The sequence below is a fragment of the Dryobates pubescens genome, chromosome 35, assembly GCF_014839835.1.
Source record: "Dryobates pubescens isolate bDryPub1 chromosome 35, bDryPub1.pri, whole genome shotgun sequence".
Lineage (NCBI taxonomy): Eukaryota > Metazoa > Chordata > Aves > Piciformes > Picidae > Dryobates > Dryobates pubescens.
Genome location: NC_071646.1, coordinates 2,046,184 through 2,065,318, shown reverse-complemented (window position 1 = coordinate 2,065,318; position 19,135 = coordinate 2,046,184). Strand labels below are relative to the sequence as shown.

Genomic DNA, 19,135 nt, shown 5'->3' with positions numbered 1-19,135 from the left:
TGTGTCCTCCCCCCCACGGGGGGAGGGGAGGTTCACCACCCACACTGGGAAGTGGTTTGGGACAGTAGCTACAAGGCCACAGGTGCAGGGCCCTGGTTTGTTCTGCAGTCACAGCTCCCCTCCTTGTCTCCCCCAGCCCCCACTGGGACTGCTCCACCACTCACCAGAAGGAGGTTGGTCAGCAGGTCAATGCCTTCCGAGTCCAGCCTGAGAGAAAGAACCACAGAATGGGAGGGGTTGGAAGGGACCTCTGAAGTTCATCCAGTCCAACCCCCCTGCTAGAGCAGGATCACCTAGAATAAACCACCCAGGAACAAGCTCAGGTGGGTTTGGAAGCTCTGCAGGGAAGGAGACTCCACAACCTCCCTGGGCAGCCTGCTCCAGGGCTCCAGCAGCCTCAAAGTGAAGATCTTATGTTTCCATGGAACCTTCTGGCTCCCAGCTCGTGGCCACTGCCCCTTGCCCTGTCACTGGAGCCTGGCTCCATCCTCCTGACACTCACCCTTTAGCTATTGATCAGCATTTCATGAGCTGCCCCTCAGTCTCCTCTTCATCAGGAGGAAACACAAAGCTGCAGCATTATTGCAGCCTGGAGACACTGCAACCACCAGAGCAGGGGAGAAGAGGCAGCTGGGAGCCTCCAGTGCAGAGCTGCATTCAGAAGCTGCCAGCACCACCAGGAGCAGATTAACCTGGCCATCCCTTTCTGCTCCCACTCCTGAGCAGCACAAGCCCAGCACGTGGCCCTGCTCAGGGAGCTACCTTGGGGCATGGTTTAGTAAGGGCTGGGCTCGGTACTGGGTGAAGTTGTAAGCCTTGAACTCCTCGTTGGATGTGATTCCAGGCCAGGTGTCTTCTGTTGGGGTTCCTGGGAAGGAGGAGAGGAGGAAACCTGTTCAGGTTCACGCGGTGCAGAGAGGAGAACCTTGTGCCAGGGAGTGCCAGGAGCAAGGGCACCAAACGTCCCCAGGAGGCTGGGGGTGAGGAGCAACTCACAGCCCTGCCGGCCTGCAGGGGGGCTGCAGGGGGGCTGCAGGGGGGCTGCTGCCCACGCTGCCCACCCCGCTGCGAGGCCTTGCCAGCAGCTCCCTGCAGGCTCCTGAGCCGGGCTGGGCTCTGTCCCTTCTGCTGCAGTCAGGCACTGCCCTCGCGTGGGGATTTGGGGGAGCAGCAGGAGGCTCACCCCGCGCGGGACCCACCCAGCTCGGGACCCACCCCCCGCGGGACCCGCCCATCATGGGACCTACCCAGCTCGGGACCCACCCACCACCGGGACCCGCCCATCATGGGACCTACCCAGCTCGGGACCCACCCACCACCGGGACCCGCCCATCATGGGACCCACGCAGCACGGGACCCACCCACCACGGCATCCACCCAGCACCGGACCCAACCCCCACGGCATCCACCCCGCACCGGATCCACCCCCTGCGGCATCCACCCAGCACTGGACCCACCCCCCACGGGACCCACCCCGCACCGGACCCACCCCGCACCGGACCCACCCCCCAGGGGACTCACCTCCCACGGGACCCACCCCGCACCGGACCCACCCCCCAGGGGACTCACCTCCCACGGGACCCACCCCGCACCGGACCCACCCCCCACGGGACTCGCCTCCCACGGGACCCACCCCGCACCGGACCCACCCCCCACGGGACTCGCCTCCCACGGGACCCACCCCGCACCGGACCCACCCCCCACGGGACTCGCCTCCCACGGGACCCACCCCGCACCGGACCCACCCCCCAGGGGACCCACCCCCCACGGGACCCACCCCCCAGGGGACCCACCCCCCAGGGGACTCACCTCCCACGGGACCCACCCCGCACCGGACCCACCCCGCACGGGACGCACCCAGCAGCCGGAAGATCAGATGCAGCTCCTCCTTGACGGTGGAGCCAGGGAACATGGGCCTGCCGGTGACCATCTCGTAGTGGATGCAGCCAACGCCCCTGGAGCAGCGGCAGAAGCTCTGGGGTTAGTGAGGGAGAAGCCCTGCGGCCTCCCCACCACCCCTTGGCCAGGGCTGAGGATCCTGGAGAAGGAAAGGAGCTCCAGGAGCTTCTGCACTCTTGGACCCCGAGGAGGGCAGCGCGCTGCAGGAGCCCCAGGAGGACAGGGAGAGCATCCCGGGCCGGCTCCCCGCCTGCCGGTGTGCCCCACGCTGTGGGCACCTGCAGAGCGGCACTGGCAGATGGGAAAGCCCAACCCCCACCCCCCCGAGGGACCCCAGGAGCTCAGCTGGGAGCTGTGGCTCACCACATGTCGATGGGGGTGGAGTACTCAGTAGATCCCAGGAGGACATCGGGGGGCCGGTACCAGAGCGTGACCACCTCGTTGGAATAGGTCTTTGTAGGGACTGACTTGGCTCTGGCTAGCCCTGAGGAGGAAGGGATGGGCATCCAGGGAGCTGCACCTCCCTGCCAGGCTGCCCCAGGGTGGGGGTTCACCTACCAAAGTCAGCCAGCTTGAGCTCTCCCCTCTCGTTGATCAGCAGGTTCTGGGGCTTGAGGTCTCGGTGCAGGATCTTCCTGCCGTGGCAGTAAGCCAGACCCCGCAGCAGCTGGAACATGAAGATCTGCCAGGGAGGGGAAGGGGCTGGCATTTAGCACTGGCACGTGGGCACACCAGAAAGGGAGCCTGTCTGAAAGGCTCTTCAAAAGTGGTGGCCAGGAGAGACCCCCTGAAAGCTGGCCTGGGGTGAGAGACACTGCAGAGAGATGTTCAGACCCTCCCCACCCCCAAAGCAATGCAGGGAAGAAGCATGGGGTCAGAGAATTGCCAGGGCTGGAAGGGACCTCAAGGCTCAGCCAGCTCCAACCCCCCTGCCGTGGCCAGGGACACCTCACACTGTTGCTCACAGCCACATCCAGCCTGGCTTCAAACACCTCCAGGGATGAGGCTTCCACCACCTCCCTGGGCAAAAGGGGCTGAACAGAGTCTGTGTGCCCAGGAATTTTACTGAGGGGGGGCAGTGACTGGGGAAGTGCTGATGGAGCATCAGAGCAGGCTGGAAAAGGCCAAAGAAGAGTGAGAAAGCTGAAGAGGGAAAGGGGCACCCAGCCTCACCCAGCCCTGCAGCACCCCAGCCTGCACCCAGGGTGAGCTCCCCAGGGAGAGGCTGGGGGGGCACAGAGGGCCCTCAGCATCAGCTCACCTTCACGTTGTGCACACTCATCAGGTTCCCACAGTTGTCAAGGTACTGCTTGAGGTCGTTCTCCTGCAAGGAGCAGCACTCATCAGCTGCCCCTTCCCCCGGCCCCCTGCAGAGGGGCAGCTGTCCTCCCACAGCTCACAGAGCTGCTGAGGCCGGCAGGGACCTGGGAGGTCATCAAATCCAACCACTCACCCACCCAGAGCTCACAGCCCCTCCACTGCTGCCAAGCCGCCACCACCACCCCTCCATGTCCCTCAGCACCACAGCCAAGAGCCTTTTGAACCCCTCCAGGGCTGGGGACTCCACCCCAGAATCACCTCAAAGATCCTCAAGCCCAGCCTGGCAGCACCTCCCTGGGCAGCCTGGCCCAGCGCCCCAGCAGCCTTTCAGGGGGGGAGGAATTTTTCCTGGCCTCCAACCTGAACCTCCCCTGGCAGACCTTGAGGCCATTTCCCTTTGCCCCTTGCTGCACATTGAGACGAGTCCAACCCAAAGCAAAACCCAAGGACGCCTGAGCCCCCCTCCCCCAGACCCACCAGGTACTCAAAGACCAGGGTGAGGGAGCGCTCGGTGTGGATGATGTCGTGCAGGGTCACGATGTTGGCGTGCTTCAGGTTCTTCAGCAGTGACACTGCAAGGAGAGGAGGGGGCAGGTTGGGGCAGCAGGGGCTGGGCACACTCCTGCCCTGCACCACCCATGCCCTGGCATTGCTCCTGCTGGAGGGGGAAAGGCTGTGCTGCCCTCACCCTCCCGGATGGCCGTGCAAGGGGCCCCTTCCTCGTGCTCCAGGCGGATCTCCTTCAGGGCCACCAGGTTCTCGGTCAGCTTGCTGCGCCCCTTGAAGACAGTGGCATAGGTGCCCTGGTGGGGAGAGAGGGAACACAAACCATGCAGAGCACTCAGCAGGGTGGCACAACCCTCAGAGTCACAGATTGGGTTGGAAGGGACCTTCAAGATCATTCAGTTCCAACACCACCCCCTGCCATGGGCAGGGACACCTCCCACCAGCCCAGCTTGCTCAAGGTCCCATCCAACCTGGTCTTGAGAAGGGGCTTCCACAACCTCCCTGGGCAACCTGTTCCAGTGTCTCCCCACCCTCACTTCAGGAGTTTCTTCCTAATCTCCACTCTAAACCTGCCCTCTTCCAGCTCAAAGCCTCACCCTACCCCTCACATCCCATCACCTTCTGCAAAGCCCCTCCCTAGCTTTCTTGTAGACCCCCTTCAGGTACTGGAAGGCCTCCACCCCAGCTGGAGGAAAGGTACAGGACCAAGTCTGAGGTCCCTTTGGTCTCAGAACTGCCAGGTGTTGAAGAAGTTTGGCCACAGCCTGTCCTCTGCACTCCAAGTTGCTTTGCTAACTTAACCCCTCCCTTCCAGGGGGTGCTCAGTCCACTCACCTCTCCCAGTTTGTCCAGTTTAACATAGGTTTCCAGCTTCCCAAACCCAATATCTGACTGCAAGAGAGAAAGGAAAACATCACTGGGAGGGATCTCCTCCAGGGATGGCTTCAGCTGGGGGAGGAAGGCTGAGGACAGTGGACAGGGACAGCTTTAGGAGCAGCTGATCCAAGCACCCAAAGCCCAGCACCCTCCATCAGCCATTAACCCTCTTTTGGGCTGGAGAAGCTCCAGGACACCCTGCTGCTGCTGCCCAGCCCTTGCTGGAGAGCTTTCCAAGCCCACAACCTCATTTCTCTGTGTGCTGCCCAAACCAAGCCTGCCAGGGACATGTCCCTGCTTGGAGCAGGGACTCTGCAAAGTACTGCTGAGAGCTGCTCCCCTGCTGCCAGTGGAAGAAGGACAACCCCTGTGAGGCCACAGATTTGGGTGTCAGCCCTTAGCAGAGCCCTGCAACTGCCATTTTCTGTGGGGTCAGAGACACCTCCTGGCTTGGTCCTGGCAGATCTGAGTGCCAGGGCCTCCCCTTGCCGCTCAAGCTTCACAAAGCGCTGGTGGTGTCCCACGCAGCAGGTCTGCATGGGTGCAGCCCAGCACCAGGGGCCCTTCTGCTGTGCCCAGGGCTGCTGCCATGCCTGCTGCCATCAGCAGATGGAGCTGGCTGGGCAGATGTCAGTCTGCAGCCAACCCCAGGAGCTAGGCAGGGAAAGGACTCCCCGGGAGCCCCCACCGAAGGCAGCCCCCCTGGAGCACTGCATGGAAAAATCAGCAGCTCCAGACCTGGGAGGCTCTTGCAGCCTGCCCAGCTCACCAGGGCTGCCCCCTGGGGAGGTCCTTCCCTTGCCAGAGGCTCTCAGCAGACCACCACAGCTCCCCTGAGCTGCCCCACAACAAGGGAGCTGCTGTCTGACTCAGGCAGGGTGGATTTGGACCAGCAAACCCCACAGAGGTTTGGGGTTGGTTTAGTCCACTTTGGCTTCTCCGACCCCACTGTGTAGCCTGGGATCAGAGGTGTCCTGAGCAGAAGGAGGTGGCTGCTGCCAGCTGGGTTTTGCAGCAGCAGGTCTTGACTGATGGAGGGGACCATGAATATGAATGGCACATTGCTGTGGCTGTGTCTGTTTCATTGATCAGACAGCAGGGGCAAGCAAATGCAAGCTCTCCTTTCCTCCTCTCTCCCCATGAACAGATCTGAGGGCACCTGCTGAGCCCTCCCTCTGGTACCTCCACAGCCCTGAGCACTTGTGGGCAGCAGGACACTTGTTTGCAGGTCTGTAAAGAGGGCAGCTGGGTTTCTGCTCCTGCACAGGCTGCTGCTGTGCAGTGAAGAAACTGAAATGCCAAAGCTACTGCCAAGGCCACCCCATGATGGCTCAGCATTGCAACTAGAGGAGGCTCCAGCACTTGCTAAATCACTGCAGGCTTTCCACCTCCTCCAGTTTGGAAGGAGCCAGGCCAAGAGGGAAGTCAGGTGGGTGGAGAGGTGAGGGAAGGGATGAGCAGGCCTGGGGATGTGCCCAGAGGTGCATGTGGGAGGGATCACAGAATTGTTTCAGTTGGAAAAGCCCTCTGAGAGCATCCAGACCAAGCAGCAACCCAACCCCACCACGGCCACCAAACCCTGGCCCCAAGTGCCATGGCCACACATTTCCTGAAGGCCTCCAGGCATGGGGACTCCACCACCCCCCTGGGCAGCCTGTGCCAATCCCTGACCACTCCTGCAGAGAAGGAATTTTTCCTCATCTGCAGCCCAGGCTCTCCCCTGGCACAGGTGGGTGGCAGCCAGCACGAGCAGCTGGCTGGGACTTGTGTGCAGGGAGTGAGCTGCTGGGGCTGGCACTGCTGGCTCTGCAGGGGCAGACTTACGAGGGAAGCCCTTCTGGACATCCTGCTGAGGGGCTTGGGGAACTCTGGGCTCTCCATCTGCAGCTTCTGCAGGAACTCGGGGGGCAGGCGGATGTCCATGGGCAGGGACAGGCGCTTGCTGACATCCTGTGGGGAGGGCCAGAAGAGCAGGTGGTGAATGCATCTGATGGAAGAATCACAGAGTCAGGGAACAGTAGAGGTTGGAAGGGACCTCTGGAGATCAGCCAGTCCAACCCCCCTGCTCCAGCAGGCACCCACAGCAGCTTGCCCAGGAGCACGACAGCCAGGGGAGGTTGGAAGCTCTGCAGAGAAGGAGACTCCACAACCTCTCTCTGGGCAGCCTGCTCCAGGGCTCCAGCAGCCTCACACCAAAGAAGTTTCTTCTCCTGGGTTCCAGTTTGTGCCCAGTGTGCCTTGTCCTGTCCCTGGGCACCACTGAGCAGAGTCTGGCCCCAGCCTCATGCCTTTAGCTCTTGCTGAACTTTGGTCAGCTCCCCTCCAGGGCTGCTCTGCTCATTTGGTCATTGAGGCCAACTATTACCTACCTCTACCAAGCCTGGTCCTAAACCTTGGTCATAAATCACAGAATGGGTTGGAAGGGAGCTCCAAAGCTCATCCTGTCCTCCCCTGCTGCACTCAGCAGGGACATCCTCCTCTGGATCAGGCTACTCAGAGCCCTGTCCAGCCTCACCTCGAATAACTCCAGGGATGAGACCTCAACCACCTCCCTGGGCAACCTGTTGCAGTGTTCCAGCACCCTGCTGGTGCAGAACTCGTTCCTCACATCCAATGTAAACCTGCTCTGCTCTCATTTCAAAGCACTGCCCCTGGTCCTGCCCCTGCAGCCCTTTGGGGACAGTCCCTCTGCAGCCTTCTTGCAGCCCCCTTCAGCTACCCAAAGGATGCTCCGAGGCCTCCACGTCCCTTAAATGTGGTTCATTGCAGAGAGCACGGCCATGCCTGAGACTGGCAGGTCCCCATGCATCAAAGAGCAGCTCTGCAGGCACAGCAGGTGCCTGGCAGGCCGTGCCAGGTGCCCTGTGCCCAGCCCAGGACTTGCCTCGGTGGAGAAGCGGCGCTGGCTGCTGCCGCGGTAGCGCACGCCCGGCGGGGACTGCGCCTCCACCTCCGAGGGGGAGATGGGGCTGCTGTCTGCTTCCAGCTCCCTGCCCAGCTGCAGGTGGCCTTGGGCCAGGTCTGTGGACAAAGAGAAAGGAGAGTGAGGTGCTGGTGTGGTGGCAGAAGTGCCATGGCCGTAGGAGCTTGCTCTGGAGAAAAGAGAGCGAGAGCAGGGGAGGGGAGGTCCAGAGATGCTCTGGGGCCATGGGGTAGACTTCTCTGCATCCAGGAGCAGAAGGAACATCAGCTTTGTGCTCCAGCTTTGTGCTCCAGCCTCCTGCTCCAGCATCAGCCCCTTCTCTGCTGGGCAGTTTCCAGCCTCTCTGCCCCAAGCCTGCAGCCTTTTGGGGGCTATTGTGACCCAAGTGCCAGGACCCAGCCCTTGGCCTTGCTGCCCTCAGCTCACCAGCCCAGCCTGGCCAGAGCCCTCTGCAGCACCTTCCCACCTTCAAGCAGAGCCCACTTTGGTCTCCCAGGCTGGGCCCTGCCCCTTTGCCAAGCCCTGTCCCTGAGCTGCAGAGACACAGCCCCACAGCTCAGTGCCCAGCTCCCAGCCTGCAGAGGCAGCCAGCAATGATCTCATTGCTGGAGACTGGAGAGGGAGGGCTGGCGTTCACGGGGTGCTGAGCAGGGCTGGGACCTGGCTCGGGTTTGCTCAGCTGATGGATGAGAGGTGGCAGGCAAGTGACCTGGGAAAAGATGTGGCCTTGTGCCATGGTCACTGGGGAACCAGGGGACCTGCAAGGTAAGGGATGCAGGGTGTCCTGCACAGACAGCCCACACCTAAGGGATGGCTCCAGCCCGTGCCACTGGGCTTGGGAGCATCTGAAGCAGTGCCAGGAGTTTTGGGGCAGACACAGGACCAAGGCACAGAGTCTCCCAGGACCACTGTGGGACTCTGGTCCCTGTCCCTTTCTGGCCATCTGTCTGTGCAGGAACACTTAGGAAACTCTCCCTGAAATAACCACAGGCATGAAGCTGCCACAGGCCAAGGGAACTGGATCAGATCTGCTTAACTTGCTCAAACCCCAAGCAAATTACCCCCAAAAATAAAACAAACCCCAAAGGCCATTTAAAATCCACCTGAGCTGGCTCCAGTGAATTCACTTCCCACGGTTCCCAGAGCTAAGCAAGCCCAAAGTCTTGGGAGGAGATGCAGCCTGCCCTGGTAGGTGCAAGCCAGCAGCACTGCCAGGTGCCCACAGCACCCAGAGGTGCCCAATCCACCTCAGGGGTTGATGGTTGGTCCAGATCTAAAGGTCCTTACCAGCCTTAATGGCTCTAGGTCACTGCCAGGTGCCCACAGCACCCAGAGGTGCCCAATCCATCCCATGTTGGGTTGATGGACTTGATGACCTCTGAGGTCTTTACCCACCTTAATGATCCTTTGATTCGAGGTCACTGCTAGGTGCCCACAGCACCCAGAGGTGCCCAATCCACCTCAGGGGTTGATGGTTGGTCCAGATCTAAAGGTCCTTACTAGCCTTAATGATTCTAAGTCACTGCTAGGTGCCCACAGCACCCAGAGGTGCCCAATCCACCTCAGGGCTTGATGGTTGGTCTTGATCTTAAAGGTCCTCCACCAGCCTTAATGATTCCAGGTCACTACCAGGTACCCACAGCACCCAGAGGTGCCCAATCCACCCCATCATGGGTTGATGGTTGGTCTTGATCTTAAAGGTCCTCCACCAGCCTTAATGATTCGAGGTCACTGCCAAGTGCCCACAGCACCCAGAGGTGCCCAGCCCTGCAGAGCTGTGCTCTCCCAGGGCTGAGGTTGCCTCCAGCTCTGCAGGGCCTTGCTGGCTGCTGCTGGGAGCAGATGGGAAGCTGCTGGGTGTGCAAACCTCGAGGACCTGCTGGATTCTGCCCCACATTTCATGTGGCTGAGGGTGAGCCCTGGCACTGCAGCAGGGAGGCCACGTGGGATATCAAAGGCATCCCAGGGAGCCTGCAGACATGGCAGCTGCTTTGAGGAGCCTTCTGCCTCTCTTAATAAAGGGATTTAAATGCTGCCTCTGCCAAAACAAGCTTTGATCTCCTCAGGAAAGGGGCCAGAACCCTTCACTGCTTGCCCAACTTGGAACTTTTAATTACTTTGCAAAGTGTGAAGCCTGCTCTCACCGTGCCCCCAAAGCCTCCTCTCACCATGCCCCCAAAGCCTCCTTCATCCCAGGCTGCTGGGGCTCATGCCTGCTTCCAGCTCTGCCCCTTGGAGCTGCTGCCTCCAGGAACCCTCCTCCAAGCCCTCCTGGCACAGGGCTGTGGGCAAAGAGCTCCCTCAGCCATGAAGGGTTTTAGTAAGTGGCCAAAGAGATGCTTCAGGGAGGTTGTGGCTGTCAGGGCTCTCCATCAGCAGCCACAGCCTGCAGCAGATGGAGATGAAGGGCACTGTGGAGGTGACTCCTTGGGGTTGTTCACAGCCCCCAAGGGAAACTTAATGGAGAGATGTTGGGCAGCAGGAGGAGGGCTGGGGATGGTGGAGCAGCAGGGACCACATTTGGCTGTGCTGTGTGGGAGAGGGCTTGGGTGCAAGCTGGGAATTGTGGAGTAGGGAAGGGAAGGGGGAGAGGGAGCTGTGGCTGGATGTGCCACTTCAGGCAGGGAGAGACTTACTGACTGGTGAGGGCTGGCACTGGGGCAGCCTGCAGCAGCACATGAGGAGCTGTACCCCAGGGGGGTGCTGGTGGAGCCCAGCATCCTGCTGCATTCCTGTCTCCAGGCAGGTTGGTCTCCTGATCACAGTCATGGCCTAGGAACTCCTCTAGCCACAGGGTTGGGAATGTCCTCAAGTCCTGGCCCAGGTTCAGTCCACTCTGACTTTGCTCTTAATTCTTTCCTGGCTACCCCAGGAGTGAGACCAAAAGCTGCAGGAGGGGGGCAGGCAGATGCTGCCAGGCACTGGTTTGCCATTCAAGGGCAAAGGAAGGATCATGACTGAAGCTTCAGCAAGGCAGAAGGATGAGGACATCACCTCTCCAACACAGCCTGGGTTTGCTCAGTGGAGGTAACAAGCCTCCAAACAGCCCAGGGCAGAGGTCCCCCCAGGGAAGGCAACAGCAGCAGCAGCTGCCAGTGCCCAGGACTTCCTTAGCCTTGCACCAGTTTATCCCCACAGCTTCTGCACATCTAATTAAGAGCTCAAGTCTAATTATAGCCCTTGCTGTTTGCTAGGGTGTGAGGGGAGTTATGTGCAGGGGGGGGAGGAGAGAGGTGGGGGGCTGTGAAGGGAGTGCTGTTGGGGGAAGCTTGGGTGTCCAGGGGATAGGAAGAGCATCAGGAGCTGCAGGAGTGAGGCAGGGCAGCTCCAAATGAGGTTACTGCAGCTCTTCTCTCAAGCAGGTTGGCTGGCAGGGAGAAGGTCTCTGCCTGCTGGGGCAGATGCCAGTGCCAGGCAATTACATCATGGCCTCAGCAAAAGTTTCTACTAATTGTGGCTGCAGGGTGAGGGCAAAAAAGAGCTTGAATGTGACCCAAGTGGAGCTGAGGGCACTGGCACATGCCTGGCTTGGCCTCTGGCAAGCAAGCTGGCTTAGAATCATTGGATCATGAAGGTTGGAAAACACCTCCAAGATCATCAGGTCCAACCATCAACCCAACCCCACCATGGCCACTAAACCATGGCCCCCAGTGCCAGGGCCACAGGTTTCTTGGACCCCTCCAGGGATGGGGACTCCACCACCTCCCTGGGCAGCCTGTGCCAGGGTTTGCTTTGTCAGGAGGCAGCAGCAGACACAGGATGTGATGGCCAGGAGCAGCTCAGCCTCACAGTGCAGCAGTGAATTCACCCCTGGATGAATCCAGCCTGACTTTATCAGGCTTCCAAAGCCCTGCCTGTCAGCAGCTCTTGTCTGCTTGTCCATGCATGGCTGCCTTGGCTTCAGCTGCTCCCAGTTCATGCCTCCAGCATTGCCTCTCCCTCGAAATGCCCACAGCTGGAGCCAGCAGAGCCTGCCCCAGCCTGCAGTGAGGCTGCTCTGTGTGCAGAAGGGATGTGCCCAGTTCTGCTCACAGTGATGTTAACCCTAAACCTCCCTGAGGGCTGCTTCCCCCAGCTGAAGGCTGTGAGCCCAGCAGCGAAGGAGGGTTCAGCAAGCCCTGAGCAGGGCCTGCAGCTCTTTTGGCTTGGGGGACTTGCCAGCCTGGAGCCCTGGAGATGGTTCAATCACCACTGTCACTTCAGGGCAGGCAGGGGAAGGTCCCAGAGGTCCCCAAACCACAGACTGTGCCCTTCCTCGTGGCTCTGTGCAGATACCTTGCCCCCACCCCTTGGGCTTTCTGTGTGCAGGTATAAATCTCTCCTCAGATTTAAGGAGGAGCTGTCATTAACCCTGCTGGCTAGAGGGGGAGAGCACCACAGACAGAGGGACAGGAACTTTCCACACATCAACACACCCAGGAGGAAGGGCCAGGGAGGAGGGCAGGAGCGGAGATGTTTGTCGGCGGCGCTGACCCCAGACGCTCCCGGGCCGGCCCCAGCGCAGCAGGTCAGGGGCCCAGGGGGCTCCTCACCTTCATTCCTGCGGTTGTTGAGCTGGTTGAACTGCTCTGTGAACTCTGTCAGGGACTCCTCGATGGTCTCTGTCCGAGGAACTGAGAGGGAAAACCTCCTCTTGAAGTTTTTCATCTTGTTCATGGTAGCGGCGAGGGATGGCGCAGCCCTGCCAGGAAGGGGAGAGAGCAGCAGGCTGAGAGGATTGGAGGATGCACAGCACAACCTCCCCTGCCCCCAGCCTGCCAGTGCCTGCTGCCTGGGGGTGGCAGCACCCCCATCCTGCTGGGAGCCTGCAGGAGTCCCTCGGAGTCCCTCAGCCTCCCTGGAGCTGCTCCAGAGGCACCTGGGATCGGTGAGGCTGGAGAAGAGGAGGCTGAGACCTCCTGCTGCCCTGCAGCTCCCTGAAAGGAGGTTGGAGTGAGCTGGGGTTTGGTCTCTTCTCCCTAGTAACAAGCAGTAGGCTGAGAGGAAACAGCCTCGAGTTGCACCTGGGGAGGTTTAGGCTGGAGATTAGGAACAATTTCTTCCCTGCAAGAGTGGCCAGGGGCTGGCACAGGCTGCCCAGGGAGGTGCTGGAGTTCCCCATCCCTGGAGGGGCACAAAACACAGGGAGGCAGGCACCTGGGGACAGGGATTAGTGGCCATGGTGGGGTTGGGTTGATGGTTGGACCTGATGAAGGCTTTTGTCAAAGGTCTTTTCCAACCTGGTTAATTCCATTCCATTCCATTCCAATTCTATTCCATTCCATTCCAATTCCATTCCAATTCTATTCCATTCCATTCCATTCCAACTCTATTCCATTCCAACCTAAACAACTCCATGATTCCATGATTCTCTCCTCCCAGGCACTGCTGCTGTGTCAGAGCCAGAGAAGGGGCTTGTGGCCCCCAAGGCAGTCAGGTCCCTCTTGTCTTTAAGGGCTGACTGTGGTCAAGAGGTGCAGGGAGCTTTTCCTCAGCTGGCTCTCAGAGCTGAGCCCAGGGCAGGGCTGTGCCCAGTGAACCATGAGTGCCAACACAGGCAGTGCCCTACAGCATCCTTGGGAACAAGAAGAATGCCTGGAATGGGGAAAAGCAGGGCAGAAAGGGAAGGCAGGCATGCAGCAGGAGTGAAGAGGGACAGCAGAGATTCACTGCCACCCTCCCAGCCCTGCCCTGGCAGCTTGGCTCTCTGCTGTTTGCCCTTGCAAGAAAGGCTTCCTGAGCCAGCAGCACAATGATGAGTGAAGCCAGCAGTGACCCAGAGGGCCCAGGGCAGAGCCACTGGAGGTGCTTGGAGCTCACAGCTTGCTCACAAGCTCCTCAATGACTCACCCTGAGCAGGCATCAGAATCGCCTTAGCCAGGGAGCTGATTAAAGCACTAAACCCCTTAAAGGAAGCAAACCCTCGAGGGGGCACATGGGGCAGCGAGCTGAGGCTGAGCAGCCACCCCAGCAGGCTCAGGGAGCTTGCTCTGGGTGTTCTGCAGACACAAACTGCTCTGCTCCCCTGCATTGGCTCCTGCCAGCTCTGTCCACAGCTTAGCAGCACGGTTGGGACCAGCCTGCTAAAGCTGCCGTGCCTGCTTTGGTCTTCAGCACCAGCCCCTCTGCACTTGAAGGTTATTCCTCCTGCTGAGCACACTGAGCAAACAGCCAACACTCCTAGGGCCTGGAGACCTCAGTGTCCCAACCCAACAGCTCTGCCCCTTCCAGTCCCAGGAGCAGGTTTGGGTCTGTCCCTCTTCCCTTGCCCCCCTGATGGGTGTAAGGTTGCTCCTTCACCAGCTCTTATGGCCTCGACCCTCCAGCCTGTTTTGGGAGGGCATTTGCCATGAACAGCACTGGACTCTCAGCCACCAACCCAAGGAGGGATCTTGGGGGCGGGGGGGAACCAATCCTTGGTACCAAACAGGCACCAAAAGCTGCACAGAAAGTTCTTCTCTGCACCACCACTCAACATCCTGCCGCTCCTCCTGCAGCAGGTCAGGCAGCCAGCCCGGGGTGTCCCTGCCCCAGCCGAGCAGCCAGCCCTCCTTCCCTGGCTGCCCCCACCCCTTCCCTGGCTGCCCCCACCCCTTCCCTGGCTGCCCCCACCCCTTCCCTGGCTGCCCCCACCCCTTCCCTGGCTGCCCCTGGCTGCCCCCACCCCTTCCCAGCCCCCTCGGGGTTTCTCAGCACAAACAAACCAACGGCGATCGCGTTCCGGGCGGCAGGGATCAGACACAGCATCCGGGAGCTAAAGCACCGCGTCGCCAGGGCAACAGGAACCCTTGGCTCGACATCCCCGCATCCGAGAGCTTAAAGGATTATCCCTCAGCAATACAAACACCCAGGTTGGGTGTCTGCCACGCTCCGGGCCGAGGCAGGGCGCCCTGCCGCGGGTGCCATCCCCTGAAAATCCCTTGGGATTCACCTGCAGCCTGGGGACTCAACACACCTCGGCCAGCCCTGCTCAGCCCCCGCCTCCAGTGCCGCCGAAAAACCTGAAGGTGAAGGTTCCCCAGCGCTGGAGGTGAGCCTGGAGACAGGGCTGGGGCTGGGAAGGGAGGCTGCAGGCTGCTTTGAGTTGCAAAGTGAGGAAGGAGGAGGAGGAGGAGGAGGAGGAGGGAGGATGCCAGACACATCCCCTTCAAGCTTCAGACTGTCAATGTGTTCTCCACATCAAAGCCAGACAGGGGTTGGTCTCTTCTCCCAGGTAAGAATCACAGAATCACCAAGGCTGGAAGAGACCTCAAGGATCATCGAGTCCAACCTGGCACCAGACCTCCTGACTAAACCATGGCATCAAGTACCACATCCAATCCCCTCTGGAAAACCTCCAGGGATGGGGACTCCACCACCTCCCTGGGCAGCACATCCCAAGGGCTAACAACTCTCTGGGAAGAACTTTCTCCTCACCTCCAGCCTAAACCTCCCCTGGCACAGCTTGAGACTGTGTCCTCTTGTTCTGCTGCTGCTTGCCTGGGAGAAGAGACCAACCCCCACCTGGCTCCAACCTCCCTTCAGGGAGTTGCAGAGAGCAAGAAGGTCTCCCCTGAGCCTCCTCTTCTCCAGGCTAAGCAACCTCAGCTCCCTCAGCCTCTCCTCACAGGGCTGTGCTCCAGAGCCCTCCCCAGCTTTGTTGCCCTTCTCTGGACACCTTCAAGAAGGGATAGAATAGAATAGAATAGAATAGAATAGAACAGAACAGAACAGAATAAACCAGGTTGGAAGAGACCTTCATGATCATGGTGTCCAACCTCTCCCCCAACACCACCTAATCAACTAACCCATGGCACCAAGCACCCCATCAAGTCTCCTCCTGAACAGCTCCAGTGATGGTGACTCCACCACCAAGATGGCCTCAAGTTGCATCAGGGGAGGGTCAGGTTGGACATTAGGAAGTATTTCCTCCCTGCAAGAGTGGTCAGGCACTGGCACAGGCTGCCCAGGGAGGTGGGGGAGTCCCAGGGAGGTGGGGGAGTCCCCATCCCTGGAGGGGCTCAAAATCCTGTGGCCAGGGCGCTTGGGGCCATGGTGGTGCTGGGCTGCTGCCTGGACTGGATGAGCTCAGAGGGCTTCTCCAACCTTTAGGATTCCGAAAGCCCTCCCCTCCTCCAGCCCTGCCCAGCGGCACGGCAGGGCTCTCGAAGGCAGCGTTCCCAGCAGCAGCCTCTCCTTCAGCACCACAGCAGCCTGCTCAGGGAAGGGAAGGCATTCATGGACCTCCGGAGAGCAAGCAGCACTTGCTAAGCACGGCAATGACATCATCTGCTTCACGGCTTGAAGGACCTCGGGGGGCAGGAAACTGCAGCAGCAGCCCCTGAACTGCAGACATCCCAGGGCTGGAAGAAGCTGGGTGAGCAGCAACGTGCAGGGACATGACCCTGCCTGCTAGGATCCTGCATGGGGAGGGCTGGGAGGAAGCTGTGGAGATCAGCCAGGCCAACCCCCCCCTGCTCCAGCAGGGCACCCCCAGCAGCTTGCCCAGGGGCACAATGGCCAGGGGGGGTTGGAAGCTCTGCAGAGAAGGAGACTCCACAACCTCTCTCTGGGCAGCCTGCTCCAGGGCTCCAGCAGCCTCACACCAGAGAGGTTTCTCCTGGGAGAACCTCCTGGGCTCCACTTTGTGCCCAGTGCCCCTTGTGCTGTCCCTGGGCAGCACTGAGCAGAGTCTGGCCCCAGCCTCTTGCCCCCCAGCCTTTAGCTCTTGCTGAGCACTGCTCAGCTCCCCTCTGGGGCTGCTCTTCTGCAGGCTCTCAGCCCCAGGGCTCTCAGCCTTTGCCATCACAGAGCTGCTCCAGGCCCCTCAGCATCTCTGTAGCCTCCACTGAACTCTTCCCAGAAGTTCTCTGTCCCTCTTGACCTGGGGAGCCCAGAGCTGGACACAACACTGCAGCTGTGGCCTCACCAGGGCAGAGCAGAGGAGGAGGAAAACCTCCTTCATCCTGCTGCCCACACTCTTCTTCATGTACCCCAAGGCACCACTGGGCTACCAGGGCACATTGCTGGCTCCTGGGCAACTTGCTGTCCACCTGCAGCCCCAGATCCTCCTCTGCAGAGCTGCAGCCAGGCAGAAGGATCCCAAAACAGCAAGAAGGAATTTAGGCAAACATGAAATCCCCCAGGTTGGAAGGTGGCCAAGGAGCAGGGATCAGAGCCAGCAGAGTGAGGGATCTGAGCTTACTGCAGGAGAGGCAGATAGTAAATACTTGGCTCAAACACTTCCAAGAGCCCAAAGCTGAATCCCATCAGGAAAGCTCCTCACAGGATCCAGACAAGATGTCAAGGATTCCTCAGGCTCTGGGTTCAGAGCCTTGGCAACAGCCCCACTCAAGACTTTCCCACAGGCAAAACCAGCAGCAGCCACTGGCTCTCTGGGGTAGAACTCAAGGGAAAGATATTTCAGGGACCTGAGCACTCCTTCAGGCAAGAGAAGTTCCCTAAGGTCCAACCTAAACCTGCCCTGGTGCAACTTGAGGCCATTTCCACCCCCACCCGGCTCCAACCTCCTTGCATGGAGCTGTAGAGAGCAATGAGGTCTCCCCCTCAGCCTCCTCTTCTCCAGGTCCAGAAGGGCATCTGCTGGCTGCTCAGCTGTTGGCACAAAATCCTCCCTGGGGTAAGAACCTCCCAGTTGCTCCCTCCCCCATGACTGATGCTGCAGAGCACAGGCAGTGCCTGGGCAGGTTGGCTCAGATGGACAGAGGCTGCCCAGCAGAGCCATGGCCACACAGTGCCTGGGCAGGTTGGCTCAGATGGACAGAGGCTGCCCAGCAGAGCCATGGCCACACAGTGCCTGGGCAGGTTGGTTCAGATGGACAGAGGCTGCCCAGCAGAGCCATGGCCACACAGTGCTCAGCCCCCAGCCTGGGCAGCAGACTCTGCTCACCAGACAGAGCAGTGTCCACAATTCCTGCCCCCAAAAGGTGAGAGATGAGAGAGCAAAGCCAGCTCTCCTCCCTCCACATTTGCCTCCTGCTGCTCAGCTCTGCTCTTCAGGCTTCCTGACATTTCCCTCCTCCACACGGCTCAAATCCCCTGCCAGGAGGTCAGGATCCTGCAGGGAAGGTTGCTCAGTCAATTCCTATTAATCTACAGGAGCCCTGTAGCAAACAGCAAGGCCACCACATCATCCCTGGGCACGATGGAGCAGGGAACTGGGGGTCCCTGGGGTCAGGCCAGCCTCACACTGAAGCCCTTCCCCCCCCCCCCTTGCACTGCTGGCTTCCAAGGCTGCAACAAATGCAGTGCTGCAGGAATGTGCTGGCAGCAGCCAGGAGATGGAATCATGGAACAGTTGGGGTTGGAAAAGCCCTCTGAGAGCATCCACTGCAAGCAGCAACCCACCCCCACCCTGGCCCCCAGGTGCCATGGCTTGGGCACCCCCAGGGATGGGGACTCCACCACCACCCCCCCTGGGCAGCCTGTGCCAACCCCCTGACCACTCTGGCAGCAAAGAGAGTCTTCCTAATCTCCAACCTAAACCTTTCCAGGCACAATTTCAGGCCCTTCCCACCTCTGTGGTTTTGGAGGAGGCTTGGGAGGGAAAATGGTCCTGTGGCAAGCAGGCCAGGCTGGGCTGCCCCTCCAGCTCTGCCCCCCTCGGTGTGCCTCAGCTTCCCCAGCTGCAGATCACCCCCACGACATTCCTGCCCAGGAATGGGCACACAGGCAGCTTGTTTGCTTTCTCCTGGGCTGTGGGAGCCTTGCAGCCAGAAGCCTGGGCTGTGGGGTGCACAGAGCACACAGCAGGGACCCATCCTGCTGCCCAGGGAGGTGGTGCAGTCACCCTCCCTGGAGGTGTTCAAGGGGGGATTGGATGTGGCCCTTGGAGCCAGGGTTTAGGCAGGAGGTGCTGGGTGACAGCTTGGACTTGATGCTCTCTGAGGTCTTGTCCAACCTTATTGACTCTGTGATTCTGCAGCACTGCAATTAGTCCTCCTAAGCTGTCATTAAGTGAGACCAGCACAGGCAAAGCACAAGGCAGGGGCAGCATGTGCAGACCTCCAAGACATCAACCTGGGAAGGGTCAGTTCATAGAATCATTGAATGGTAGGGCTTGGAAGGAACCTCTGGAGACCATCCAGTCCAAGCCCCCTGCCAAAGCAGGGCCACCCAGGGCAGGTCACCCAGGAACACATCCAGAGGAGTCCTGAAACAGGAACACATCCAGAGGAGTCCCCTCTAAGGAGGGAGACTCCACAACCTCTCTGGGCAGCCCGCTCCAGGGCACCAAAGAAAGAAGGAACCTCTGGAGACCACCCAGTCCAAGCCCCCTGCCAAAGCCACCTGGGGCAGGTCACACAGGAACACATTCAGGTGGGGCTTGAAACAGGAACACATCCAGAGGAGTCCTCCCTAAGGAAGGAGACTCCACAACCTCTCTGGGCAGCCCAAGAAATCCCTCCATGAAAGCTCTCCACACACACAAACCTCTGGAGGCTTCATGACCTGGACTTGGAGCACAGGGGAGGGTGGGAAGAGAAGCTGCTCTGCTGGATGCTCCTTTCCCCCCTGCTGGATGCTCCTTTCCCCTCTGCCCTGCCCCAGCCCTGACAAGGCAGAGCCCAGCAGCACAAGAGCACACAAAGGAGGTTTGTTCTGCCTTTTGTCTCTGTTCTCTTTGTGTCC

At 59.9% G+C, this 19,135-nt stretch overlaps 1 protein-coding gene across 2 annotated transcripts in view; it reads right to left on the bottom strand.

Moving 5' to 3' along the window:
* CDK18 (cyclin dependent kinase 18) overlaps positions 1–19,135 on the bottom strand; it is a 35,684-nt gene that overhangs the window by 1,804 nt on the left and 14,745 nt on the right. For both annotated transcript variants that reach the window (XM_054176268.1, XM_054176267.1), the window contains exons 2-13: positions 12,058–12,206; positions 7,487–7,623; positions 6,427–6,552; positions 4,561–4,617; positions 3,908–4,022; positions 3,697–3,791; positions 3,161–3,223; positions 2,458–2,581; positions 2,263–2,383; positions 1,858–1,955; positions 763–868; positions 165–207 (exon numbers count right to left, since the gene is read on the bottom strand). In XM_054176268.1, the coding sequence (XP_054032243.1) occupies positions 165–207; positions 763–868; positions 1,858–1,955; positions 2,263–2,383; positions 2,458–2,581; positions 3,161–3,223; positions 3,697–3,791; positions 3,908–4,022; positions 4,561–4,617; positions 6,427–6,552; positions 7,487–7,623; positions 12,058–12,181 (1,209 nt within the window). In that variant the 5' untranslated portion in view covers positions 12,182–12,206. The remainder of the gene's footprint in view (positions 1–164; positions 208–762; positions 869–1,857; positions 1,956–2,262; positions 2,384–2,457; positions 2,582–3,160; positions 3,224–3,696; positions 3,792–3,907; positions 4,023–4,560; positions 4,618–6,426; positions 6,553–7,486; positions 7,624–12,057; positions 12,207–19,135) is intronic.